The sequence below is a fragment of the Bubalus kerabau genome, chromosome 2 (assembly GCF_029407905.1).
Source record: "Bubalus kerabau isolate K-KA32 ecotype Philippines breed swamp buffalo chromosome 2, PCC_UOA_SB_1v2, whole genome shotgun sequence".
Lineage (NCBI taxonomy): Eukaryota > Metazoa > Chordata > Mammalia > Artiodactyla > Bovidae > Bubalus > Bubalus kerabau.
The window spans coordinates 190,055,499-190,082,753 of record NC_073625.1 but is presented as its reverse complement, the minus strand read 5'-3'; the positions used below and the strand labels follow the sequence as shown (position 1 = coordinate 190,082,753).

Below are 27,255 nucleotides of genomic sequence, written 5' to 3'. Positions count from 1 at the left end.
AAGGTTTCAGATCAGCGTCCCGTCCATCACCCAGGCCCAAGGGGCAGACACCGTTTCCCAGGGCCTGAGCAACCACCTGGCCAGCACTGCTCTAAGCTGTGTTTCTGTTTTTCCAACTGAATTCTCAGTGTCCTCCACCCCAAATGCTATAATTAACTAAAATTAGAACTTTATAAAAATCTGTAAGTGCGAGCTTCAACATCTGAAAAAAGGTAGCTACAAACAAACAAATAAGCACAGACAATTCTTAAAGGCTGCTTCTTTGGCCTTCCGGCAGGAAGCCACACCAGCCATGGCGGCTGTGCTTCTGAAGGAAGGAGCCGGGAGTCAGGATGCGGGTGCTGCCGAGGGCCGCCAGCCGCGGGGGTGAAGGATGGGGGTGCTGCCAAGGGCCGCCAGCCGCGGGGGTGAAGGATGGGGGTGCTGCCGAGGGCCGCCAGCCGCGGGGGTGAAGGATGGGGGTGCTGCCGAGGGCCGCCAGCCGCGGGGGTGAAGGATGGGGGTGCTGCCGAGGGCCGCCAGCCGCGGGGGTGAAGGATGGGGGTGCTGCCGAGGGCCGCCAGCCGCGGGGGTGAAGGATGGGGGTGCTGCCGAGGGCCGCCAGCCGCGGGGGTGAAGGATGGGGGTGCTGCCGAGGGCTGCCAGCCGCGGGGGTCAAGGCGCACAGCTGGCACGAGGACCTGGACGCGGGCGGGTGTGCGGTGCCTGGGAGGACCCCCTAGCCTGGCTTAGAGGTAGGAAACCAGGGAGGAGACCAGGCCAAGGCAGAGGGAGGGAGGAAACAGCCGGCCCTGAGGGCAGAGGCTCTCCTCTCCCGCCCCCCATGCCCTACTCGCAGGGTCACCCCGCTGTGTGTGTGGAGAGAAAGCACAGCGTTGCTGATGCAGCTATGTCATCTACCTAGGACTGCTGAATACCCACACAATGTGGGAATCGTGCTTCGAAAAACAAAAGACTCTTAAGACTACAAACCCTCAGAAAACCAGCCTCGCTCGCAGCTGCACACGCAGGGGCTGGAGGCAACCCAAGCCCCGGACACCACCAGGCACAGCAGCAGTGCTGGGGCGCTGGCAGCGAGCCCCCAGCCGCACGGCCTAGCGCCCACAGCCAGGGCAGTGGGGAGTGGACGGCTCACGTGTGAACACTGCCCGCAGCCTGCAGACAGGGCCGGGGAGCAGAGCCGAGGCTCACCCAGAGCCCCGGACGCACAATTCATGGGAATTTATAAAAACAATACAAAGGCCCCTGCCTTTTAAACGTTATAATTTATAGAACATTCTATACAAAAACAGTCTTTAAAAGAACTCTGACTATCTTAGAAGAAGTCCATAGCCGTTGGCCTTCTCTTTGGTGTGGCGGTCAGCGGCTTCTTGGGGCCCAGAGGGGTGCTGGCCGGCAAGCTGGTGGGGGTCTTCAGCACCCCATGGAGGGGCCTCTGCTCAGGGTTGAAGGCCACTCGGGAGGGGCCCGTGGGACTGACCAAGATGCTCTTGTCTGTCTTCTTGAACTCTGCCTCGGATGAAAGCCAGGCCACAGTTAACAGGGCACGACTCCTCTTATCTGCCCACCGGCCCCACTACTGCTGCCCCACCCTCCGCAGGCTCCTACGGGCCCTCAGCCTGGGAGGAGGGGCCGTCAGCGAGGCTCCTGCCCTCAGATGCCTCTCTTCCTCCATGGAAAATGCCCCGAGGCCACCTGGACGGGGCACTGGTGGGCCATGGGGTAGTTATGGATCATGGATGCTTGGTGAACCCCAAGTTTTAAACAGTTTCAGGAGGAGCCTTTCCTTCATGACAGATTTATTCCTCCTGTCTTCTCTAGGTCTAAAAACCAGAGTTTCTCAGGTCCCTTCCAGATAGTCCCTCCCCTCTGTGCACACACACCCTTACTTGTGGTCCCTAAACACAGCCAGGACCTAAACTCATTATGTACTCCTAAAAAGCTTGGTTTCCTCCTTTGAAAAAACAAAACCAATCACACCTGTACTAAAAGCAGTCAGACAATCCCCCCCAACCCTCCCTGACCCTGGACTGGGTGCCTGGACCAAGGCAGCCATGGTGACAGAGAGACCCACAGACAGACCTAACCCTAACCCAGGCTCACCTGCAGTCATGTTCCTGTTCAACCCAAAGGTCACCTTCTTGGAGCTGGACGGGGTTGTGTGTGGCTACAGGAAAAAATGGCAGGGCAAGGAGTGAAAAGACAATGGCTAAGCCGTCCCCAGAACCCACGGTGCCTCCAGGCATGGCACTGGCAGGCCAGCCACGCTCTGCAAGGACCGCCCGTCACGGGGTCCCGGGGAGAGAGAGCAGAGCGAGGACGGCTGACACCTCCGGGGAACACCTGTCCAGACCCCACAGCTCACCTCGTGAGTGCAGTACTGGGCGCCCTGTAAGAGAACCTAGCTCCTGTGGGCGATGGATATGCACGTCCCAACGTCCTGTGACAGGCCTCCGAAGGGGACCTGTCCTGCATTCTGAAGCACCCTGACAAGCTCCTGCTTAGAACGCCATAGTCCTGTCCACTTTTGCTTTAACATCACCAACATCTTAGGACAGAAACTTGGCTTGCACAAGTCTTGAGTCACTGAACTAATATCCTCAAACCATCTTAAAAGAACACATAAATATTAACACAGACAGTAGTCACTCTGCTGGTTCAAGTGGGTGCTTGTTAATTTTTCTGGCTGTACCATGGGGGTACAGGATCTTAGTTCCCTCTCCAGGGATCAAACCTGTGCCCCATGCACTGAGAGCGAGAGTCATAACCACAGGGTCACCAGGGAAGTCTCCAAGTGGGTGCTATTTAAATGTCCACTTGCTGTGGGTGCCGGCAGGGCCAGCCAAGCACGCACGCCCACCTTGATGGCTCCACCAGGACCCGCGTCTTCTGGAGGCAGACTGGACGCAGCCCAGCAGCCTGGCCTGGACTTGCTCACTCTGAGCAGCACTCGGCAGAGCCAGCCCTGCTTTCCCGACCTGAGAACAGCCCCGTCCCCCTCCCACCAATGGGACCCCTTCCAACCTCCCCTCATGTCCTGGGCAGACCTACAGACCCAGGCTCTCCAGAGTTTCCGACTTTCCCGCTCACTGCCTATACGCGTGAATTCGAGGATGACCCCCATGTCGTGCTGATGTACAACAACAGCACCTTAAGTTCCCTGGCCAAGCCCTCGGTCTGCCTCAGGCCAGCCTGACTCCCTGAACGGGGGGGCCTGTAGGCCATGGACAGCAGCCAAGGCTAGAGGTTGGCTGCAGACGGGAGGGGTCAGTGTGCAGCAGTGGGGCTCCAGCTGAGCCTCGGGAGTCTGCGGTGGGACTGTGTGGGGAATAGCAGTGTGGGGCAAGTACCTGCAGGGTGGGGCCCGGTGAGGGAGCGGTGCTGCCCTTGGCCTTCCTGAAGAACAGCGGCTTCGGGGAGGACACAGTGTCGAACGCCATGAAGTCCTTCTCCGTCCTCAGCTTCTTCTTCAAAGGGCCATGCACGCCACCACTGCCCTGTGTGAGGGGGATGAGATGGGGTCACTCCCACCCATGCGCGTGGGAAGGGAGCAGACAAAACAGAGGACCCACCCACAGGCTCACCCCAGGCCCCTCAAGAGCTTGCTTCTGGAGCAGACGTTGCAGAAACCCCGGTCTCCCTGTGCTGGCTCCGTGTCCACAGCCAGGGGTCTCCTGTCTTCTCGGCCACAAGAACCCACTTTTACCCATCTACAAACCTGTGCCCATGTCGGAGGGTTTCTGGCTTTCAGAGACCGTGTGCTAAGCTGTAGCTCACTCTCTCACTTCTGAACAGACCCCACTGCCCACAGAGAGTCTGCACCGAGGGCAGGTGTGAAGCTGTCAGGTTCCGTGGGCCTGGGACGGGCAGGCACAGACCCTTCCCTGGGACTTTACACTGACACCCGCCCACAGCAGAGCCCGCTCCTGTCCCAGAGCCTCAGGGGTCAGGGAAACCCAAGGCGGCCCCTGCCACACAGTGATTTGGGCAAGTCCTTGGTGTTCCTGGCTCAGAAGTTTACCACCTTCCCCTGAAGGGAACCTGGAGCTGCAGACCTGGGCCAGAACCCTGCCCCTTGTGGAGGAAGACCTCCCCAGACCTTCCAATCGTCTCCGAGAGGGGCTGCCAGGGCAAGAAGAAAACTTCTCATCAGTTAAGGAAGACAAGCATCAATGACCAGTGGGTGACGGGCAGAGGCTGCAGAGCCCCGGGGAGGTGACACAGGTGCTCCAGTGTCAGGGAAAGTCTGAGGTGGGAGTGGACTTCCTGGATCCCAGCTGAATGTGTTTCCCACCCTCAGACCTCCCACTGACCCCTCAGGGGTCCTGCACTGTGAGGCCTGGTACAAGTTATGCCCGCGTCCTTGCAGGCTCCCTAAACAAGGCCCTCGGGTCAGAAGTGCTGCAAAAAGCAGGAGCTGTGGGCACGCATGCTAGGCAGGGCAGCGAGCTGGCGCTGGGAGGCCTGGGGGGTCATGCATCCAGCCCCGCAAGGCGTGAGGACCGCCTCTGCAAGGAGTGTAAGCAGCCCAGGGAGACAATGGCTGCCCTGCATGGGCACAGCCACACGCATGCACAAGAAGGAGGGCGAGAGCCGCACACCCAGAGTCGGCTCCTGCTTCTATCTGCTCCAGAGACCCAAGGGGAGAAAAGCTCTAGTGAAAAAGAACAGGAGTAAGAGTCTGGGGCTTTTTCTCTTGCCAATGGAGCCCAGGACTGGCCAGAAGCTGGAGGAACATGAGCTCCACACGTGATGGGGGCACCCTGCCTGTTCACTCCATGGAGGTGGAGCGCCCACTGGGCCACTGGGGCAATCCCCCAGCCTGATATTGGGCCCATCACACCTCTGATCACTGGGGGTGGGGGTGGGAGGGGAGGCACTGGATGCCCGAGACAGGTCACTATTTACTCCTTGGTAGAGGGTGTTAGGAGCCATGACGGCTCCTGGTCCAGGGTCTGACTGCCCCCTGCCCTGGGGCCAAGGGGGCGGGGCCCTGACACTCCTGCTTGGGAGCCCCCCTGTGCCTTACCAGGGCCGGGACGAGCCTCATTCCTCTGGGCTCCACCGAGTTTGACATCTCCTTCATTTTCTTCCTCTTTCTCAAAATGGCAGCTTTCTGAGCACACGAGTCATAGAGGTCAAGGCCGCTGGGCCCCCCACTCTTTTTCTTCAGTTTCCCGCCCAGGAGCAGGGAGGCGGGGCAGTCCCTTCTGTCTGCTGGGTTGGCTGGAGGCCCTTCCCTCTGGGGCGGGGGCCAGGCCAGCACAGGCGGGCCACTGCCGTTGACCAGCAGAGCTCCCAGCTCCCGCCTCCTCTTCAGGACCGGGGCACCGCTGGCTGGGGCCACTTGAGGGGCCACCCCCTCCAGAGGTGGCGCTGTCGGCTCCAGGCCCTCCACCTGGATCCTTGGTCTCCTCTTCCTGGGCCGCTTCCTCCTGTTGTGCAAGGAGGGCCGCTCCGAGCTGCTCTGCTCCTGGGTGCAGGGCATGGCCAAAATTCCCAGCTCAGCTCCACCCGCCTCCGGGGATCTTTTGGGACTGGCCTCCGGCTCCTGGCTCCCATTCTGTTCTGGGCGCGTGGCTTCCCCACTGGGCCCTGTGCATTCAGCCTGGAGTTGCTTCTTCTTCTTCTTTTTCCTCTTTTTCTTTGGAATGCCACCTTTGCTCTCCTCTTCCTTGGCAGGGGAGAACATGGTTCCTAGAGACACAAGTCAGTCAACAAGTGCCCGGTGCCCAGGGGAGCTGCCAAGGTTGGGGGTACCCACAGCACGTCGCCAGTCCCCGCCAGGTCCTTCTCTGTGTCCTCGAACCCAACAAGCTTTCTCACTTGCCCATCTCTTCCCCTCCCCAACCATGCCCGGAAACCTTTCTGAGGCCTATTTTGATGTAAATGGATCTGAAACAGTATTCAGATTCCTACTAACTTTCAGGCCCATATCTGGTAATAAAACAAATGCCCCAAAGGGCAATGTCCACCAAGGACATCCACATCCCCACCCTCTTCCTGCATCAGGAGTCTGCTATGCTTCCGCTTCAGCGAGGCTGGAGCATGGTCCCCCAGAAAACAACAGCTGGACAGACGCTCTCTATACATCTCAGCCCTTCAGAGTGATGGCTTCACTCTGCGGTGACCCGTGTGGACGTGAAAGGCGCTCCCTGGGCCGTGCTGGCCCACCGTGTGCTGACCGAGAGCTCTGCAGCTCACCTTTCTCTCCTGCCATGTCTGTCTTCTCCAAAAGTTTATTCCCTTTCTTCCTATGTATTCCTTGACCGTGGGTCTGGTCATCTTCGTCAGCAGTGGTGTCTTCAGCAAAACTGAGGCGAGAGAGACTGCCTGCTGGACACCAAAGACGTCTGGTCAGCTTTCTGAGACAAGCACGGCCCTGCCCACCATGTGGGTAATTTTAACCGATTCCTGCTGAGTCCCTTATTGCTTCTCCACCCCCAACCTGAAAAGTTGCTGATGCAGGAATTATAGACTACGCTCTGTAAGTTTCTCAGCTGAGGCGAGGTCAGGGACTGCAGACCCAGGGCGACAGCCTCTAGAGCTCACCCCCTAGGGTTTCGGCTATGCCACCTCCACATCTCAAGGTCTGTGGGGTTCCCCAATTCGAAGCACCCCAAATGCACAAGAGGCAGGGGTAGCATACACATCCACCTGCTCAAATGTAACCCAGCTTCCAAGGAGCAGTTCCCCTCCCCGACCCCAGGGGGACTGGAGGGGAGGGAGGAGGAGAGGGATGGAGGCCGACTGATCCCAATGAGAGGGACTCCGAGACTGACCCTTCTTCTTCAGGAAGGCTAAGCTGGAATCGGCCTGTGAATCCCCCCCACCCCCACCCCAACAGGAAGAATGGCGCCCGGCTCCATGTTGCCCATGTTCATTGAGAACATCACCAATTACAATCTTCTGATTTTCCTCACCTTGAGAGAGACCTTGGAATCTGAAAAAGAAAACAACAAAGGTTCCTAAAGAAATTGCGTCTTCCTGCCCCCCATAAACACATGCACTAACTTTTTACGATGTAAGAGATATGTTTTTCCTTAAAATCTTTATTGAGATATATAATTCACATACCAAACAATTCACCCATTTAAAGTGTACAATTGAATGCTCTATTATCAATATATATGTTTTTTCTTTTCCCATTTTCAATATATTTTTTATTGAAGTATAGATGATTTACAATGCTAATTTCTGTTGGATGGCACAGTGATTCAATTATACACATATAAGTTATTTTTCAAATTCTCCTCCATTGTGGTGTACCGCAGGACATTGAACACAGTCCTCTGTGCTATACGTTAGGACCTCGTCATTTTTCACTTGCTGTGTAAGAAATTAATGTGTAAGTGACACCTGGAGTCTGTGAAGTCACTTTCCTTCTTCTCCAGAAAGGGTGGTGGAGAAGGAGGTGTGAGGCAAAGGCCAGAAACCAAGGATGAAAGGGCCCTCAAGTATCACACGCAAGACATGAAGATCTAAGGCTTTGTCCTGGCACATCCCAGTGAGACTGGAGGTGGAAAAGTTTCCACCTCTCCTTACATTCCAGTTCCTCTTTGTTACCGAGCAGAGACGGCCAGCTGTGTTTTGTTCTACGTGACTGTGCTGAGTTAGAGCAAAAGCAAGCGTGGAGGCGTGTGCCGGGCGGGGGCAGCGCCGGGGAGCAGAAAGGCCGAGCCCAGCCCCAGGTCTGGCAGCTGCAGCCCCAGGCGATAGCTGCCTCCTTGTACCCAGCTACCTCATCTGTCAGATGGGGCAATCCCAGAAGCTGCCCTGTGGGCTCTCCTGAGTGTGAAGTACTCTGTGTAAGTGCTCGGGACAGGGCGGCTCAAAGAGCGCAATTGGGCTCAGCTGTTACCTGTCGTTAGTTGCAACGAGCCGCGGGGCTTCGTGGTCACACAGGTGACAGAACCATGCTTCCGGCACACTGCCGGGGAGGTGGAGAGGAGGTAGCTGAGTTGCTCTTTTGACCCTTGCTGCCATGTCTTGACCTACAGACCTCCTCCTCCATCTATACCACATAGCTAGGGGGTGAGTGCAGCTGCACGGGCAGAGGGGAAATGGAGAGGCAAGAACCTCTCCGTGGAACCTTCCAGTGAACGTGTGTGCAAGGTGAAGGGCAGAGGCATTCGAGGTGAGTGGGTGAGAGCTCCTGCCCGAGTGAAACAGAAGGGCAGGGCTTGAACGTGGAGGACGGACAGGTGAAACCTTCCTCCCCAGTCACTTACTTCTTGATGAGCTCGGAGAGGCGTTTCCTGTTGAAGGGAGGGACGTTTTTCCTGTTGGTCATTTCCAGGAGTCGGTCAGCAACCGCCTTGTAGTCAAACTAGGTGAGAAGAAACACTACACGTCTGCCGGAAGTACAGCCCCACCTGACCCGGAATCATGCCAACTGGAGACCCGCAGCCCAGAGCGCTCCCCGCAGGACGTCCACAGTGTGTCTAAGGCTTGCCCACCAGGAGCCTGATAGCCACTGCCTTCGAAAACTTTCTTCCACTTATTCTTGGGGGAAGCTATTCTGTTTCATTTCTTCATGAAAATTTAGGGGGCTGTGTTGTTCTCTAAATTTAATCTAGATGTTCAATTTGTAATTGGTAACATAGTAAATTCCCTTTATTGAAAAAGTACCATCGGGCTGGCTTAATTGTATAGAAGACAACAAATCTCAGTTATTCAAGCCAAAACAAAGACTGACATCTTTCAAAATGCCATAGTATTTAAACCTGTCTCCAATAAGCTTGTTATAAGAAAAGTGACACCAGTGACCCAGAGACTAAAAAGAACCTTATGCATTAGGCCTGTGGTTTAATTATCTCTGTGGTTTAATTCCCCTTTAGTTAGGCAGCTCTCTACAAAGAGAGACAACTGCTACCAACCTGGAGAAGTGGCCTGGTGTCCTCCACACTTCTGCTGCCATCCTGTCCACCTTTCTGGCTGCCCTCCTCTTTTCCGGGGTGACATTTGCCTAGTGCTATCAAGAGACACATCCATAGACACAACTCAGATACATGGCCACGGCTCCCCCAAAGGAGCCACTGTCCAATTAGGTGTCTTTTGGTATTTTCAACCTCCAGACACTAAAAAGCAAAAAACAAACCTCATACATCTTGCCTTTTAATTACCTCACAGACAAAACTCCCACCATGAACTGCAGTGGAGGTAGACAGCAAACTTGTGGGCCAGGGGCTCGAGCCAGAGGGAGGAGTGGACAGTCTGTCCCATTTCAGGAAAGCTGGGGCAGTGGCGAACTCTGCACAGCAGGACACTGACCCCCAGGGGCCACCTCAGGAAACACAATGACCTAATGCTAACACGATTTTTTACAAGTTTTTATTTTATATTGGATACAGCCAGTTGACAATGTTGTGACAGTTTCAGGTGGACAGCAAAGGGACTCAGCCATACATACACATATATCCATGCTTCCCCAAAGTCCCCTCCCATCCAGGTGGCCACGTAACATTGAGCAGAGTTCCTGGTGCTATATAGTAAGTCCTTCCTTCCTTCCTCCCATTGTTCTTCCCTAAGTGTCCATCAAGAGAGGAAATGATAAAGAAGATGGTATATATACACAGTGGAATATTACTGAGCCATTAAAAAAATGAAACAATACCAACTGTAGCAACATGGATGGACTTAGAGACTGTCATACAGAGTGAAGTCAGTCAGACAAAGAAGGAGAAATATCATATAACATCCCTTCTATGTAGAATCTAAAAAGAAATGACACAAATAAACCTACAAATCAGAAACAGACTCACAGACTTGGAAAACTTATGACTGCCAGGGAGAAGAATGGGGGGAAGGGATAGTTAGGAATTTGGGATTAACATGTACACACTGCTATATTTAAAACGGATAGGGCTTCCCTGGTGGTTCAGTGGTAAAGAATCTGCCTGCCAATGCAGGAGACAGAGGTCTGATCCCTGGCCCGGAAGATCCCACATACCAGGGAGCAACCAAGCCTGTGCATTACCGCTACTGATACTGAGCCTGCGCTCTAAAGCCTGGAAGCCGCAACTAAGCCCACGTGCCACACCTGCTGAAGCCTGGGCCCTAGAGCCCATGCTCCGCACCAAGAGAAGCCACAGCAATGAGAAGCCCGTCACCACAACTAGAGAGAAGCCCCCAGTTGCCGCACCTAGAAAAAAGCCTGAGCAGCAATGAAGACCCAGCACAGCCAAAAAATAAATTATTAAAAAACAAAACAAAACGGATAACCAACAAGTACACCTAATGTGACTTTCACCATGTACTAAATAACTGAGCATCACAGCCATGGAGAAGCAGATGCACATTGCTACGGAGATCTCACAAGCGCTCACAGGTGTCCTGTCTCTGGTACACTCTCAGCTCGAGTGGTGTGGCCTCAGGCAAAAGCCTGGGCAGGTCCCCCAAGCATTTGATGGAGAACCTGGGAGGAAATCTTGGAAGGCGCTTAGGGAAAGGGGGAGCTCTGGTTCAGACAGAAACGTGGCGGCAGGAGAGGTCCAGAGACAACACAAAAGCGCTTGAGGCTGTTCAGCTAATGCTGTCGCCCACGGTGAATTTAAAATGAGAATATCTTGTCTTTTCTTTCTTAAAGATTTCTTTCCTTATGAAATAATAAAATAACATCATTGTACAGGACTTAGAAAAACAGACAAAAGCACAGAGGAAAATAAGAGATCACTCACAATTTTGCTATGCAGGCTAGCTCCTACCACCTTACATAGTCTTCCAGATACACACATACGTGTTTATATATGTCTATGTCTAAACATAAAAACCAGGCACTTCCCACACAGGGTTCTTGTTATTGTTCAGTCACTAAGCTGTGTCCAACTCTTGGCGACCCTCTGGACTGCAGCACGCCAGGCTTCCCTATCCTTCACTATCTCCGGGAGTTTGCTCAAATTCATGTCCATTGAGTCGGTGATGCCACCCAACCATCTCATCCTCTGCTGATCTCCGCTTCTCCTCGTGCATTCAATCATTCCCAGCATCAGGGTCTTTTCCAGTGAGTCAACTCTTTGCATCAGGTGGCCAAAGTATTGGTGATTCAGCATCAGTCCTTCCAATGAATATTCAGGGTTGGTTTCCTTTGGAATTGACTGCTTTGATCTCCCTGGCAGTACAAGGGACTCTGAAGAGTCTTCTCCAGCACAACTTGAAGGTAGCAGTTCTTTGGTGCTCAGCCTTTACGGTTCTCCTCTCACATCCGTACATGAGTGCTGGAAAACCGCAGCTTTGACTAGATGGACTTCTGTAAGCCAAGTGATACCTCTGCTTTTTAAAAATGCTGTCTAAGTTTTTATGTCTTGCTATAAAAATCTTTCCCTGGCCGTTAATTTTTGAAAGCTTTCCTTTTTAACGACTCCAGGACATTTCAAAGGCATGGGTACACCCTAAACTAGCCCTTCACCTACCGCTAAGGCACTGAGATGCTATCAACCACAAGAAATTCTGATGAGGCTGCAATTTAAATGCCCCATGTGAGTCCCATGGACATTTAACAGTGCTGAGAGCGAGGTGCATCCATGGTGGGTGTTTACACACCCTAAGGAAAAGAATCCTGGAGGAAGGAGGAGACAGAGAAGAGAGCTACAGACACAAGATTGCATTCCCAACACATCTGTAAATCAGGTCTCCGATCAGGGACCCTTCAACAGGCATGAGACCAGATTAGGATTTTTTTTCAAAAGCTGCAACATCAAAAAACACACAGAAACCCAGAACAGCAGCAATGGAAATGATGAAACCCTGGAAGAAAGCCTCGTGACCTGGGAGACGCAGAAAAGGGCGTATGTGTATGTGCAGGGTGACCAGGCTCCAGACCGCGCAGGCGTCTTAGCAAAGCCGTGCTCCCCTCCGTGGCTGATGCTCAAGGCAGAGGCCCCTCTGATGAACTCCAGGTGGTGGTCAGTGAGCTGCCAACGAATGCACTGAAAACTGTTCCTGTGACGTGAATTTTACCTAAGAAAGACCTTTCAAGTAAATTTCTCACCTGCTTTCTTTTTCCTGGCCGCTTTTCTCCAGGTCATCTCATTTCCAGACGCCTCTTCCTCTGAGAGGCTGCCGCCACCCACTTGTATCTTCTGTTCCTTGGCTGTCTCTTCAGGTACAAAAGGAGACTGATCTACAATGACTTCAAAAACACCCCTAGCTATAGTCTGTACCAAAGTCTGGCTGAGGGCGGAAGCACAGCAGAGAGAGCGTGTTAGCGGATGGCCTGGACTCTGTTCCCTCAAGGAGCGCAGTGGGCGAGAGGCAGAGCACGCCACTGCTCGCCCAGTCCAGCCCGCCAGGGACCCGTGGACCAGCGCTGCATTTCTAGCCACACCCTGTGCTGGCGCACTGCAGCCACGAGGGGCCATTAGTGCTAGGCGCTGTGTGACGGAGTGGTGGGACCCGGGACGGAAGGAACACGGGCGCAGGAGGGGTGCGGGGAGGGGGATTCGTGGAGCCCCTGGGGAACACAGCTGGGAGAGCCCAGCCAGGACTCAGAGCTGACGGGAGTTAGCATTTGGTGCTTCTGAGTGCTGGCTGACCGTGCATCATATTCCACCTACAATTTTACCACCAGCCCCCATAAACAAGTACCAACTGAAGAGGTAAAAGAAACACATGAATCACTTACTCCCTAGTCTTGGCAGCGATCTTGCAGAATGGATCAATAAACTTGAGATTTTGATCTGCCAAAAGCTGTAACAAAGGAAAAAAAAAGGGGGGGGGGGGAATGAGCCTTTCAGATATGCCCTTGAAAAAGGAACCACTGGTGTTTTTCAGACTGGTTGAATCAGACCCACACATCTCTCACAATGCCCAAAATTCACTCTGCTAAAAGTCATGGCCACTGTCCAATCATCCAAGCATCTTACTGGCGCAGTGGCCAGAGAGGACTGCCCACCCCAACCGGCACCGTTCCATCCTACATTCCTGACAGAGACTCCGTCCTCCACGGAGACAGGACACTCCCAGACACCAAGGTGAAGGAATTAAAAAACAACAACATACACTTTCTTTTAATTATGAAACAAAAGACAAACACATGTTCACTGCGGATACTTGTGAAAGAAAAAAGTAAATCACTGCTCCTCATCCCCAATTCAGATAATCACTGGCTTGCTAAAAACTGTGTTATTTCCTCTCTAGACCTGCGTCTTTAACAGGCCATACCGTTTGTGCAGCTTTGTCTACCTCTTTTCCCCCTACTTTTTTTCTGGGCCACGCCACACGGCATGCGGGATCTCAGTCCCCTGACCAGGGATTAAACCCACGTTCCCTGAGGTGGAAGCTGTCCTAACCACTGGACAGTCAGTCAGGGAGGTTCCTCCGTACTGCTATCTATCTATCCATCTCACACAATGCAGCTTTTGGGAATTTAGTTCCCCAACCAGGAAGTGAACTAGTGCCTGCTGCGGTGGAACTTCTAACCACAGGACTGCCAGCGAAGTCCCTTGACTTTTAAAAACAACCTCATGAATATCTCCTCGTGTTACAGAATTCTTCAGTGGACTATGTAAGTTGTTTTTGATTCTGGGTATCAGACTTCCATGTACACTGTTAGCGCACAAATCTTTGCCCACACGACCCATTCCCTGCTTAGGACACATTTCTAGATGAGGAAGAACTATGTCAAAGGACAGGCTGACCCATTCATGCTGCTGTGGCCGATGTAACTCTGGGCTCTGCCAACAGCATTTTACCTCCAGCCCGTGGAGCACTCAGAGCAGGGCCCAGGCCCTGCCAGTTCAGGGGCACCCTGGCCCTGCGCACTGTGGCAGAGTGCCTGCCCTTCTTACCTCCTTCCCGCCCACCTTGGACAGCTCGTCCAGGTAAATGTCGATGAAGAGGAACTTCACTCCATTTGGAGACTGACTCTCAGGATGCAAGACCGCCTTCATCAAGACATCGAGGAAAAGCTTGATGCGGCTAAAGGGAAAACACACACAGCTCTACAACCCCTGCTGCCAACATCCTCTCCATCCCCAGAGAGAACATGACACTCTTGTGCCCAACTGCTAAACAAGCAATGCACAATGGAGGGAGTTCAACAATCACTGAAATGAGTATAGTGTTGTTGTGTGTGCTCAGTTCTGCGGGATTTGAAGTTCTTCAGGCATGAGGATGCTGGGCTCTTGGTACTCAGAGTGGAAGGCGTGGATCAGGTGACTCAGACTTGTTAACTGAAACACTTAGAAAACCACGCCATTGCCTTAAAAGTTTTAAGGCCCCCAAATGCTAACCCAGAGGGTTCACCAACCTTTCTTCCCAGCCATTTCGCTTCAGAACTTCAAAGGACTGCCTCAGGACCAGACGAATCAGCTAGAGACAGATAAGTTTTGTTACAAAAGGGAAATTGACAAACATCCATCAGCTTAGCAGAACGACAGCTACAGCCTGGATCCTCAAAGTGGAAAGTTCCTACAATAACAGTCAGCTTCTAGATCAAACAGTTAACTAATGAGCCCCAGACTCACTCTGACAGGTGGAAGAGATAAAACTGACGCCTCTGAACACGTCCTCTAGCGCCCCCTGCCGGTCACCTTACCACGCACCGTAAGCCGCCTCCCCGCCGCCTCCCCGCCCCCAAGCTCCAGGGAAGGGGCTGCGGCCCCACCCTCACCATGTGGTATTTGTTCAGACGGAGCCGTTCGATGTCCGGCCACTCGCGATTCACGGTCTGCCAGAAGGTTTGGATGAACAGGTGCTCTGCAGGGAATAAGAGGCTCTGAACGCTCCATTCGCAAGGTGCCGTGTCACCACAGAACAAGAAAGTTCACGGAGGGAGACAGACTAGGATCTCTAAGGATTCTTGGGCAGCTAGACAATCTGGTTGGTAACTAAGTATGGTTGATAATTTTTTATATTTAAATAAAAGCTTATTTTAACAAGAAGTGGTAATATCTTAATGTTTGACTAGAAAGCTCTCTGGAGCGTGTTTCATTATCCACTGTAAAGCCATGATTCTGTTAAAAATCAAAAGATGTCCTGAGCCAGATACTGGCCCTTCTTGTCCAAATACACTTAACAATCAGCCCTAAGCCATCCACCTGACGGACACCTGGGGGGCCCACGCAGAGAGTCAGCCTTCTGTTTTCATGCTCAGTCTCAGCTAAGTGAACTTTAACAAAACACTGGTTTTCTCTTCTGAGCCATTAAACCGGCACTTTTTTTATCCCAAAATGGTTTGTTTTTTGCTTTACTTCCTTTTGCACAATTCTCTCTTGATATATGAAAAGCTACAGTATATCCCATGTACAGAATTTTGATCCTTACGAGTCAGCTGGGAGCCTGCTAAAATCCAGAGAATCACTGAGAGTTAACAAGGCCATTGGATGGTTCTGTTCTGAGGAGGGCTGGGCAAAAGCAGTGAATTCTGCCTCCTCTGCTTCTGTAAGTAATCAAAGCTGAATGTCTCAGAAATATTAATAATTAATTTCTCCCTTTGTTTATTTGTTTTGGTCAAGAGGGGTTACTTTACAGTTTGTTACCAGTGAAGACCTGACCTGAAATGGCTCTAGTACCAAGGAGGACAACCAGCATCCAGAGGTAACCACGGTCACCAGCACAGTCACACGCAGCTTCTGAGAGCGTTAAAGTAACTCAGAATGTGGAAACCCTGGAGGACGACTATTTTTTTAAAGACTCTTCTGAAACCTCTGAGACGCTGACTGTGATGTCCCCCAGGACACTGCCTTTGTTCACCCTCTCACTTGTCAGTATCTAAGCCTGACACAGGTTCCCCATGGGACGGTCTGTCACCTGACATTCACACTCCAGGTGCCCAGGCTCATGTGATGCTAGCCCCCCAGAAAATGGAAACTTTGAAGGAAGGAGAAGAAACGACATTGAGTAGGTTTCTTAGGCAAGTTACCAAATCTGATGAGCAGGTTTTGAAAGTCACGAAAATATCAGGACTTACGAGCCTCTGAGTTGTTAACAACATGGATGAGTTGGGAAATAGTGTTCGCTAGCTCCTCCTGCAAAGTGGGGTTGGGGAAAAACAGCGGGGTTATTACGTGGAACCATGAGAGGACCGCATCACGGCCTGTGGGGGGGGTCATCCCCTCCATTCTCACTGTTACCTCCACTAACAAAAGTGTATCTGAACACCTGGATTGCATCACACATGAAATCCCCAGTTTCAACGGACTACTGTGCCAACTCAATGTGCCTTCAGAACCAGGCTGTGTGCTCACACACGCTATCCCTGGGGCGAGTTCAACTGACCCACACAAGAAACATCAGCTCTCAACTCCTGGCTTTCAACATATAACTTGGGTTGAGATTCCATCCGAATCCCCCCAAATAATGGAAACGCAGATGCCAACTGCGACGAGGGGGTGTCACTGGCAGTGAGATACCGGGACTGTCACTCCATGTGGCTCCCGTTGGCTTGCTGGCAGACAAGCTGCGGGGGCAAGGCGGCAGAAAGCAGAAGAGCCATCCTACTGAGGTGCACAAGTCTGTCTGGGGGAGAACTAGGGCTCTGGGTCTATGAAGAAACCTGCCTCTGGGAGTGTCCACAGAAGAATAATCCTCACTGCTATCGTGGGGCCTTCACCTAGATTCAAGTCTTTCTCACCCATGTTAAATGAACCTCGGACTTGAAAGTGATGTTCCCATTCATCTGTTTCCTTCCTCCACTAAAGCTGTTGGTTGTCACTTTGAATGTAACTTAAAAATATTTCGCTCTGCTGTCCTACTCAAAACATGTTCAGCGGAGTAAAGGCAGGAAATCAAAGTGAGTCACTACAGGGCTCAGGGGAAGCGGAACAGCTGCAGGTAAAAGCCAGGCAAGTAAAAACCTACCTGGCATTTTGTGCATCAGGGGGCTTCAAACAGTGCCCCCAAAGCTGACCCTCTCCTGCTACAAAGACAGGCCTGCTTTCACACCTCAGGAAAGAGCTCTTCAAGAGCCTAAACCACCTGCTTTGATGGTTCTGGCGGCCTGGCTTGGTGTGCGCAGCAGACAGGGGTCCAGGTGAGTGCGCACACCTGGGCAGGTCTCCACTGCCTTTGTGATGAGACCATCAGCTCCAGGACCACTGCTCCTTCTGCAAAGACTCTGCCCCTGGCACAAGACTCTGCCCCACTTAACTGTGGCAAAGCTGGGCCCAGAGCCGGGTAGCTCACAGGATCTTAGACTAGCGTCATGCTATTTTTGACCATGAATAATAAAGGAGGAAACAGAAACTTTATAATGTAAAACCTACCATGGAACCTATGAAACTGTGACAGAGAAATAATAAATCTGATTTATGTGTCTTTGTTTGTCTTTGAAAAGATTTCACCTCAATGCTTGCATCCCTTTCTCTATGGACATGTGGTGGCAAAGTGAACCTTTGAAGCAATGGTTTTCCATCTGTTTCCGTACATCAGGGATGGATACAGCATAAAGCGGGCAGGTCTCTCGTTCACTGGTGCCCCAAGTCCAGCAATATGACACAGGGAACTGTAGGTTACCTGCAGAAGCAGTTCATCCTGCACCCACATGCAATAGAACAGCCCTTTCCAGATTTTTAGAAGTTCTTCTTGGCTGAAACCTCCTAGAAGGCAAAAGACCAGAAAAGTCTTATTTCAGAGTCTGCACATTTCCTCCTTAAGTTTAGAGCTGCCACAGAAGCAGTGAGAATAATACTGAGCACATTTTCACTCTTTTACTTGCAAATGTCTTTTTTATTTGAAGCACACATTTTCTTGCTGTTATAAAACAAAGACATAAATGCTTTAGTTTTGTCAGCTCTGGGGCAGGGCGGTGGCGGTAGAGTGTTCTCACGATCTGAGTAGCATAGGAAAGCAAACATCATCCACATACAGAATTAATTAATTTAGCTCACGAAGTCATTTAGAGTTCCCTCAAGTGGTCCTCTGCCTGAAATCAGCAACCCCCTCCACCCCCGCAACACCCCCATTGTCACCGGTCTGGCCAAGTTAGACCGAAAATCCTGCAGATGGTCTGCCCAAATCCTTACACCTGGCCCAGGGGAACAGGCCAGGCTTTGGGATATTTCTGCAAAGATGACTTTTTTGGGACCTTGGCTGGCTGGACCTTGACCTCTTCTTTCCCGGTTACGGTTTTCACCCACCAGGTATGTGCAGTTTTAAGTGGCATCATCCAGGTCAGCCTTGTTCTTATTATTCCAGCCTGCCTTTCTGCCTGAACCCCCTATAGCCAAGCCACAAGTTGTACACAGACTCCCACCTCCTGGGTCAACCCTGCTGCTGCTGCTAAGTCACTTCAGTTGTGTCTGACTCTGTGCGACCCATAGATGGCAGCCCACCAGGCTCCCCCGTCCCTGGGATTCTCCAGGTAAGAACACTGGAGTGGGTCGACCCTAGGCATCACCAAACGACTGCGGAGTAACCTAAGCACTCACGAGATCAAGTAAGTGAACATTCCTGCAGTCTCCAAGCCTGCAGAGGACAGACAGAACCCTCAAGCCTGATCCTGTTACAGCAGTCTTTATAATCCTTCACTAGAAGGTCCTGGGAAGAACCTTGTGGTGCAGCAAAGGACAGATGCGGTGAATATAAACAAGTATGTATTTAGAATCAATGTGATCTCAGGACTCGACAGGATTAGTTCAGAGTGATGAAGAGGTCCCTTCTGACAGAATGAGCTTTACTTATTTCATTCGGAGGAAGCTCAAGAGCTGTATAAGGTACTGATCTCCAAGTTACTAAAGACCTTTCCCATGCCAACAATTTCATCACAGTGTATTTTGATTGTGATAGGCTCTCATTTGCCAGAAACTACAGTGAAATTAAAAGACGCTTACTCCTTGGAAGAAAAGTTATGACCAACCTAGAGAGCATATTGAAAAGCAGAGATATTACTTTGCCAACAAAGGTCCATCTAGTCAAGGCTATGGTTTTTCCAGTGGTCATGTATGGATGCGAGAGTTGGACTGTAAAGAAAGCTGAGCGCTGAAGAATTGATGCTTTTGAACTGTGGTGTTGGAGAAGACTCTTGAGGGTCCCTTGGACTGCAAGGAGATCCAACCAGTCCATTCTGAAGGAGATCAGCCCTGGGTGTTCTTTGGAAGGAATGATGCTAAAGCTGAAACTCCAGTACTTTGGCCACCTCATGCAAAGAGCTGACTCAATGGAAAAGACCCTGATGCTGGGAGGGATCGGGGGCAGGAGGAGAAGGGGACGACAGAGGATGAGATGGTTGGATGGCATCACCGACTCGACGGACGTTGAGTCTGAGTGAACTCCGGGAGATGGTGATGGACAGGGAGGCCTGGTGTGCTGCGATTCATGGGGTCGCAAAGAGTTGGACATGACTGAGAGACTGAACTGATAGTGAAATTGGCTTATTAAAGTGCCTTTCGTTTAGGGGTTAAGCAAACTGGTTTTCCTTCACCTGCCTGTTACAAATAAGACACACCTGGGGCTCTTCCCACTGAGGACACAGTTACACATGAGTGGTGGGTTCCACCAGAGCACACTGACTTAGTCACGACTGCAGTACCTCTGGTGTGGGCTCCTGTGTTTACATCCAACCATGTTCAGACTAATGAATCATGGATCTATCTGGGCAGGGTCATCAATGGCGTTGAAACAGCAGATGAAAGGCTAGTGATGGGTTCCAGAGTGCATGCGTCAGACCAACACCACCAAGCCCATTGGATGCCCCACGTGACACAGCAGGACGAACACAGAACTGCTTGGTAAGTATTCTCACAAAAACAAAAAACTGAACATACACTGCTTCAAATGTTAACTTTTAATACCAGTTTGCAGGAACTATAGGAGACAGAAAAACAGATTAAATGAGACCATGGGATGCAGTCAGCAAAACCCCAAATGGTTGGGGGGGGGGGTCTCCATAGGACAAATGACCCAGTTCTTCCAACAAATAAGTGCAAGGAAAAGAAAAGCCGGATAAGAACTGTTAGAATTGAAGAGTCACTATAGACGTGACAACCAAACGCTATCGGTGGGTCTCATGTGGATTCTGATTTGTCATTGAGAGTGTATGAAATGATGGGAATGCACAAGATTGATATTTCATATTAAGGAAAAATTTCCTAAAGGCGTGACAACGTGGTTACATTAGCAGGGTCCTTATCTCAGAGGTACACACTTAGGTATCAGGAGGTGCAATGAGACACCAGGGGTTTGCTTCCCAAGAATCTCGTGGGAAGGAGGAAGTGGGCCGATCAAATGGCCTGGCCAGGTAATTAATAAATACTGAAGCAAAGTACTTGTATTCGAAATGACACGTTTGAAATATTCCTTAAAGAAAAGGGAAAAAAAGAACTGCATGAGAGTGTCAAAATGAAAATGTTATCATGGGCTGTTTTCTTTCCTTTTTTTTTTTTTAAAACTGTTTAGAAAACTCATCATGATGAAACTTGAAAGGCACGAACACGGATGAAATAGGACTTAAACGACACCAGTTCCTGCACGAAGCTTGGGACTGGGCTTCCTTGTTTCCGCTCGGCAGCTTCACTGTCTGCCCCCCCTCCAGAGCTGCCCTCTTTCAAGGCAGGGCCTGGGAGGAAGGCAGGAGTGCCGGGGGCGGGGTGCTGGTCTGAGAATGGAAAGAAGATCCCCTCTCGTGGGTCTCAGGAAGCACTCTCTTCTCTCCTGGGAGATCTGAAGAGAAGACGAAGTTTGGAGCCGGCCACATGCCCGGGAGCCTGTCTAGGACGGGAGAACCTGGGGGCACAGAGCCGTCTGGGGAGGAGCAGGGCTCTGGCGACACCAGCAGAGCCTCAGCACGAAGCTGAGATTTGGTTTCTTCCCTGAAAACTGGTGGGGCCTGGACATTCTGTCAGGTTTCTACTGAAAAAGAACCCTAAGCAGTAAGAACACATTTCTACTGCAAGAAAAATCAGACACGCTATCAAACCATACACTGCAGCTGCTAACTCGCTTCAGTCATGTCTGACCCTGTGAGACCCCATAGACGGCAGCCCACCAGGCTCCTCCATCCCTGGGATTCTCCAGGCAAGAACACTGGAGTGGGTTGCCATTTCCTTCTCCAGTGCATAAAAGTGAAAAGTGAAAGTGAAGTCGCTCAGTTGTGTCCAACTCTTAGTGACCCCATGGACTGCAGCCCACTAGGCTCCTCCGTCCATGGGATTTTCCAGGCAAGAGTACTGGAGTGGGGTGCCATCGCCTTCTCCAATCAAAGCATACACTAGAGAGTCCTTATTCACTGCCTCCTGAAGCCAGTCCCTTCCCAGAGGGCCCCTGCTCCAGGTCTGGTGGCATCTTTCTTGTGCACGGTTTTGCAACACTCATGTGTGATGCAGAAACACATTGCTGCGTGTGCGCGAGGCTTAGAAGCCGGTTCACTTAAAAAGGGCACAATGCGCGTTCCTCTCTGGGTGCTTTCTCCAGGACAGCAGTGTGTGGACCGCTGCTCAGAGATCATGGCGGGCAGCTGGCACCTCCAGGCAACCAATCTGTGCTGGCGAGGACGCGCTAGAGACCTTAGCGAGGGAAAACAAGAGATACCCACAGAACGACCCGGGAGAGCAGATCCTGGAGCGCGGGCAGGAAAGGGAGCTGGGAGTGAAAACGGGTTCTGACTTTCATCCTACGTGAAGTGACCAAGGACAGGGAGACAAAGCACTGGTCAGGCCCCGGGCTGCTCCTTACCGGCTGGGCCCTCCTGGAAAGGCCTGCGACACAGGTGAGGTTCACACTCGGGGTCAAGACTGAGTGCACAAGTGAGAGGCATGCGGCAGTCACACATTGCTGTCCCACATCCTCCACCACAGCCCAGTAGGTACTCCTGCTGCTGCTAAGTCGCTTCAGTCGTGTCCAACTTTGTGCGACCCCATGGACTGCAGCCCACCAGGCTTCTCCATCCATGGGATTCTCCAGGCAAGAACACTGAAGTGGGTTGCCATTTCCTTCTCCAATGCATGAAAGTGAAAAGTGAAAGTGAAGTCCCTCAGTCGTGTCTGACTCTTAGCAACCCCACAGACTGCAGCCTACAGGGCTCCTCTGTCCATGGGATTTTCCAGGCAACAGTGGTGGAGTGGGGTGCCATTGCCTTCTCCTCCAGTAGGTATAGCTCCCTTTAAAAACACCTGTTCTCAGTACAGGTACAGAAGTCCTTCGACTTTACTCAGGAACTTAACTGGGAAAAACAAGGCACCAATCTTTGAAGTACTTAAAGCCAAACAGAATGCTCGCCATCTGATGTGTCTTAGTGCTCTGCAGGTGAAGGACAATGTACCCTCATCACACGAGGTGTGACGTTTGTACGTCACCCACACACAAACTGTCACAACGTTGATTTTAAAAGCAGACTCATCCCACAGATGCTTCTGGACTGGTCTCTTCTGGGGGTTGAGCCTCTTAAACTTAATGCAACTACGTTTCTAACAACAATACAGGTTTATTTACTTCATAATGAATGAGATGAACATCAAAGTGAGACCTGGACACAGAAAATCCAACAGCTCCTCTCATGGGGAGATCAGCCCAGGAGCCTGCTGAACCCCTAACACTCCACCCACATCTGTGTGGGAACAGCCTCAGCTCCAGTCAATAACGCTCGACCCCACATCTGTGTGGAAATAACCTCAGCTCCAGCCATACTATTAAGTTCTGGGTCGAGAGACCCCAACCCTGCCAGTGTGAAGATGTACTCACTCCCTCATCACTGCCACTGGCTCTAAGACACCAGGAACCACAAGATGCACTGATATTTTACGTGCAAAAGAGAAAGCAGAAATGCAACCAAACTATCACACGTTGACTTTAAAACGTATCCGAGTGAAAGTGAAAGTCGCTCAGTCGAGTCCGACTCTTTGTGACCCCGTGGACTATACAGTCCATGGAATTCTCCAAGCCAGAATACTGGAGTGGGTAGCCTTTCCCTTCTCCAGGGGATCTTCCCAACCCAGGGATTGAACTCAGGTTTCCTGCATTGCAAGTGGATTCTTCACCAGCTGAGCCACAGGGAAGCGCTAAAGGCTGAGAGTTGCAGATAAAAAGAGGGAGAGATATTTATTCTGTTCACAGCTGCATTCCCAGCACCAAAAGCTGTGACCCAAACAGCAACAGCATACCTGCAGTGGGCACCCCACGGGTGTGCGGAACACACGAGTAAGTGAATAGGGACAAGTGAGCCCTTGTGAGCAAAACTGCTGTTATTCATGGCTGTGAATGATCAACACTTAAAGCAGGTAGAGCAACACTTAGTTGCTTTAAGCTCTACAAAGATTTTCAATTTGTTTTCAAACTAAGTTACTAATGGACAGTAGAGTGACATCTCAGTCTCTCTTTTTTATGCCTGGACGAGACACAATTGACCGGATCAGTGAGGTTCCACCGTCAGGCCAAGTTATTTCCGAAAGTATGTTTCTCTTCCGACAGGCACAGCTGTGGCAGAGACTATGTCCGTTCTGTCCCATCGCCCGTCTAGACGTGCACTTTACTGCCGCTTTTCTGAAGGCCTGCTACACTCCCTGCATTGTGAGGAGCACAGGACAAGTAACTCAGACCACACCCCGGGCACTGCACGCCCTCTGGGCATCCTGCCCTGGGACCACCCCGACATTTCAGACCCCGAGCCTGTTCACCAAAGGGGTTTGAACACCAGGCTCTGTCTGGTCGCCTCAACCCGTAGGCGCTGCATCTGGTCCTTCTTCTGTTCTGTACACAGGCTGGCCCTCGCGTGTCTGGATGCGTGCCCACTTCCAGCTAGGAAAACAGATGGAAGTTTACAGTGTTTTGGGCAGACAGTGATACACTGATAATTAAGAAGCAAGGCAGCTAAGTGCCACAACAGAGACACACAGGGTATCCCGGGATCCTTGTGGGGCAGGGTGAGGTGAGACAGAAGGCATTTTGGAGCGAGTGATGCTGAACTGAGTGCTGAGAGTTGGAGAAGTGTGGGGATCTTTTCAGAGAACGGGAGATGTAAAGGCAGAGGTGAGAATTGGTGTACTGAACATCAGGAACCAGTGTGGAGCAGTCACATGGGGAAGAGGGGCTGAGGTGTGGAGAGAAAGGCAGAACAGACCGTGGTCCGCAGACCTGGGATTCTGACCTGTCCAGCTGTTTTAAGATGATGAGCCAGGCTGGTTCCAGAGCAGGGGTTCACTGGGGGCAACTGGAGTTTAGATGAGCGAGGAAGCAAGCAACCACAGAAGTCTAGATGAGACGAGGCGGGGGTGGGGGTGGGGCTTCAGACAGGGGAGAGTAGTTCAGGAAGTGAGACAGCTGAGACCAGAGGACACTGGATGCAGGGTGGGGGAGAAGAGGCCAGCTAGAGTCTGGGTGGGGAGGGGAACTAGCATCCAAAATGAAAGAGCAGGGGCAGCAGAAGAGGTTTGGTGGTTGGGGGGCGGGGGGTGGGAAGAAAAATGAATCACTTTTGGACATTCTAGTCTGAGGACACACAGGTGGACACTGCCAGGTGAGTAGGGCACATCTGAGCTGAAAGCAGCAAAGGTCTGGGTTAGAAGACCAGGGTTAGAAACCTCCAGCATATATGGGATGAGTAAATTAAATCTGCTGGGGAGACGCTGAACAGAGTCAAAGTCTTTCTAGCAGACTTCCCATGAAACGGTACTTTCTCTCCCCTGGGTAGTCTTTTGTGGTTTCTCCTTAAAATAAAACATTAACTAAAGAGGTCAGCACAAGGAGAGATAACATCAATTTTTTGAAAGAGGCTCTATGTACCAGAACTAGCAATAAAAAAATCAGACTTATCTTGTATGCTCAGTCGCGTCTGAGACTTTGGGATTCCATGGGCTGTAGCCCGCCAGGCTCCTCTGTCCATGGGATTCTCCAGGCAAGAATACTTGAGTGGGTTGCAATGCCTTTCTCCAGGAGGGTCTTCCTGACCCAGGGATCGAACCCAGGTCCCCCACATTGTAGGCGGATTCTTTAACGTCTGAGCCACCAGGGAAGCCCAGACTTATCTTAGTGCCATACAAACCTCCACTGCACACTGTAGCTCATTCTTTCAGGAGTTTACAGATCAGTTAATGAAATCCTTCAACGGTACCCACTGCTGTTTAAACCCAAATCACAAAGCCCGGTGTGACTTCGCCACTGCCTACTTGTTCAACTTCACCTTCCCTCACCCTCCTTTACTTACTAACCTTCTGGCACTGCTAGCCCGCCTCCTCTCCGACCTGCTGAACGTCAACGGCCCATGTAGAGGATGGCTTTCTTTCCTTGGTTTTCGTTTCCTTTACTTTGCTTAAAGGAGCTCTGTTTCAGTTATAAATTCCTCCCTAGACTTCCCGGGACAACTCCCTCCAAAGTAGGGATTCTGACTTCTCTTTTGCAATCCCAGCTCCTAAACGTGTTGGTCAAGTGAAGGCGTGACTCAAAGAAGAGCGCACCAGAATCTATCAGGTGAGCATAATGATCCAGCGTCCAGGCTCGGGGGTGGACAGAACGGGTCTATCCTAAGCTTCACCACCCACTGTGACTTTCAACAGACCACCCGACCTTGTCGGCCGCAGCCCCTCAACCTCAGAACTGGACGAGACCCAGCAGAAAGCGGACACAAAAGCACACGCGGGAGTGCGACTCAGTACCACACGCTCTCCCCGCTCCGCCCGCGGCTCCCCCGGCCCGTCCCTTGTGACGCACCTCCCGACCGAGCCCCTTCCCGCACCCCCCAGTACGGCCCACCCCGGGCTCCCACGCCCGGCCGCCATGTGCGCGGCGGACCGCCGGCGCCCACCTGTCTCCTTTTGCGTCTTCACGCTGAGGTACTGGCGCAGCTTCTTCACCGCCCGGTCCCGGATATCCTTCTCGTGGGACGCCAGCCGCTGAGCGAACTGGATCTCGGCCGGCTGCATGGCGGGGGCTATCGTGTCCGTTGGAGCATCCCCCGCCGCAGCCCGCCGCCACAGAGCACCCGCCGCCTCGCCGCCCCGGTCGCGACTGCGCAGAAGGCTATGGCGCGTGCAGCGGCGCGCGGGCTGATGGCGTCACAAAGGCGCCGGCCGCCGCTCGCAGAGCGTTCTGGGAGCTAGCGCGGCTGCCCAGGCAGCCGGCTGAGCAGCGCATCCCTGGTTAGCTGCGCGCCTCTCCGCCTCTGCCGTCTCTCGGTAGCCAAAGCTCGTGGCCGTTGACGGCGAGGTTAGCCGGCGTTGCGTGTTGGGAAGAGTCCGATAGCCAGTTTTACGTGGTCTAGAATCTTTGCGCCCACTCCACTAAATCTTGGTCCGATTGGCAGCTCTTCCCCGGGAGACGCGGCACCGAGTCTTGAATCGCTTTGGACTCCTCGGCCGCCAGGGCGGGGTGGAGGCTGGGGAGAGAGGCTGCCCTTGGGAATTTTGGCGGGATGTTGTGGGCAGCCCCCTCGAGGGCCGCTCTGGTCTCAGCGACATGCGACCCCCAGTGCCCGGGTCCTGGCCGTGAGGATTGGGAGCGTGAGCTTGAGGTCCGCCCGCGGGCCTAGAGGGCACGCACGCTGGGCACTTGGCCATGTCAGCTCGCGGCCGGCTTCAGACAGACAAAGTCCTAGTGGTACAGTAACTGGTACCTTTGAACGCATGGGCACTGTGCGAACTCAATGGACGTGTAGGGGCAGCTGAATGGACTGGGCGATGTGTCCCAGCTTACGGTAGCTGTTTCAGTTACGTACCAGCGGACTGGACTAAGTGGGGTCGCAAAGAGTCGGACACGACTGAGCACTGATCTGATCTGATCTGATCGAGGGCAGACCTCACAAGCAGTCTGTTGTCAGAAAGCTTTGGCCTATGCTCATGGAGCTGGGAGCTGAGTGCGGGAGCCAGGCGGCCGGCTGCTGGTTCCCTTGAACCTGTCACCCCTTGGTCTGACATCCCTCGCCGAACGGGAAAGGCCCTATTCGACTTATTTCACCGGACACTTACGCGAGGGTCTCACTGTCCTTGTACTTTGCAGTTAACAAAGTTTACGAGTCTGGTTAAGCCAGAAGAGCCAAGGCGGGATCCCGCGGACCCACTCTGGGTCTTTCAGCTGAGAATGCTTCGAAACCTGCGGGGCCTGAGCCTCGCGGCTCTCCGTACCTGACTCTCGCGTGGACGCGTTCCCGCGCTTTCTGGCGTGAGGGTCAGAGGGCGCGCCGCCGCACAGGCCGCAAGAGCGGAGGCCGCGACAGTCATGAACGAGGCTGGCGGCGCTGAGGAGACCTGTCGGGTTAGTGCGGGCATCCAGGTCTCGGCCTGTGGGCTCCTCCGCTCCCCCACACCGCTCCTGGGTGCCGTCCACTGTGCTCGGGAGGGCCCTGGGCGTCGTCCGCAGACAGCGTGCCTTGGGTAGGGGATGGGGGGCGGCAAC

General features: G+C 52.4%; 2 protein-coding genes across 5 annotated transcripts in view; one reads left to right on the top strand and one right to left on the bottom strand.

The window, feature by feature from the left end:
• Positions 1–1,246: 1,246 nt before the first annotated feature.
• Positions 1,247–27,080, bottom strand: RRP1B (ribosomal RNA processing 1B). The gene is made up of 19 exons (XM_055570135.1): positions 26,985–27,080; positions 26,829–26,851; positions 26,191–26,239; positions 25,670–25,910; positions 17,455–17,537; positions 15,911–15,968; positions 14,612–14,697; positions 14,249–14,310; positions 13,788–13,917; positions 12,623–12,687; positions 11,990–12,171; positions 8,880–8,974; positions 8,232–8,329; positions 6,924–6,943; positions 6,205–6,333; positions 5,030–5,697; positions 3,351–3,497; positions 2,104–2,167; positions 1,247–1,509 (listed from the first exon to the last, which is right to left on the bottom strand). The coding sequence occupies exons 1-19, from the start codon at positions 27,078–27,080 to the stop codon at positions 1,316–1,318; spliced, it is 2,490 nt and encodes an 829-aa protein (XP_055426110.1). The 3' UTR covers positions 1,247–1,315.
• The window catches only part of HSF2BP (heat shock transcription factor 2 binding protein), an 85,049-nt gene continuing 83,719 nt past the window's right edge, over positions 25,926–27,255 (top strand). The window contains exons 1-2 of one of the 4 annotated variants that reach the window (XM_055569764.1): positions 25,926–26,070; positions 26,860–27,114. In XM_055569764.1, the coding sequence (XP_055425739.1) occupies positions 27,079–27,114 (36 nt within the window). In that variant the 5' untranslated portion in view covers positions 25,926–26,070; positions 26,860–27,078. Of the gene's footprint in view, positions 26,071–26,859; positions 27,234–27,255 lie in introns of those variants that run through there. The other 3 variants (XM_055569767.1, XM_055569766.1, XM_055569765.1) reach the window with 3 other exon arrangements.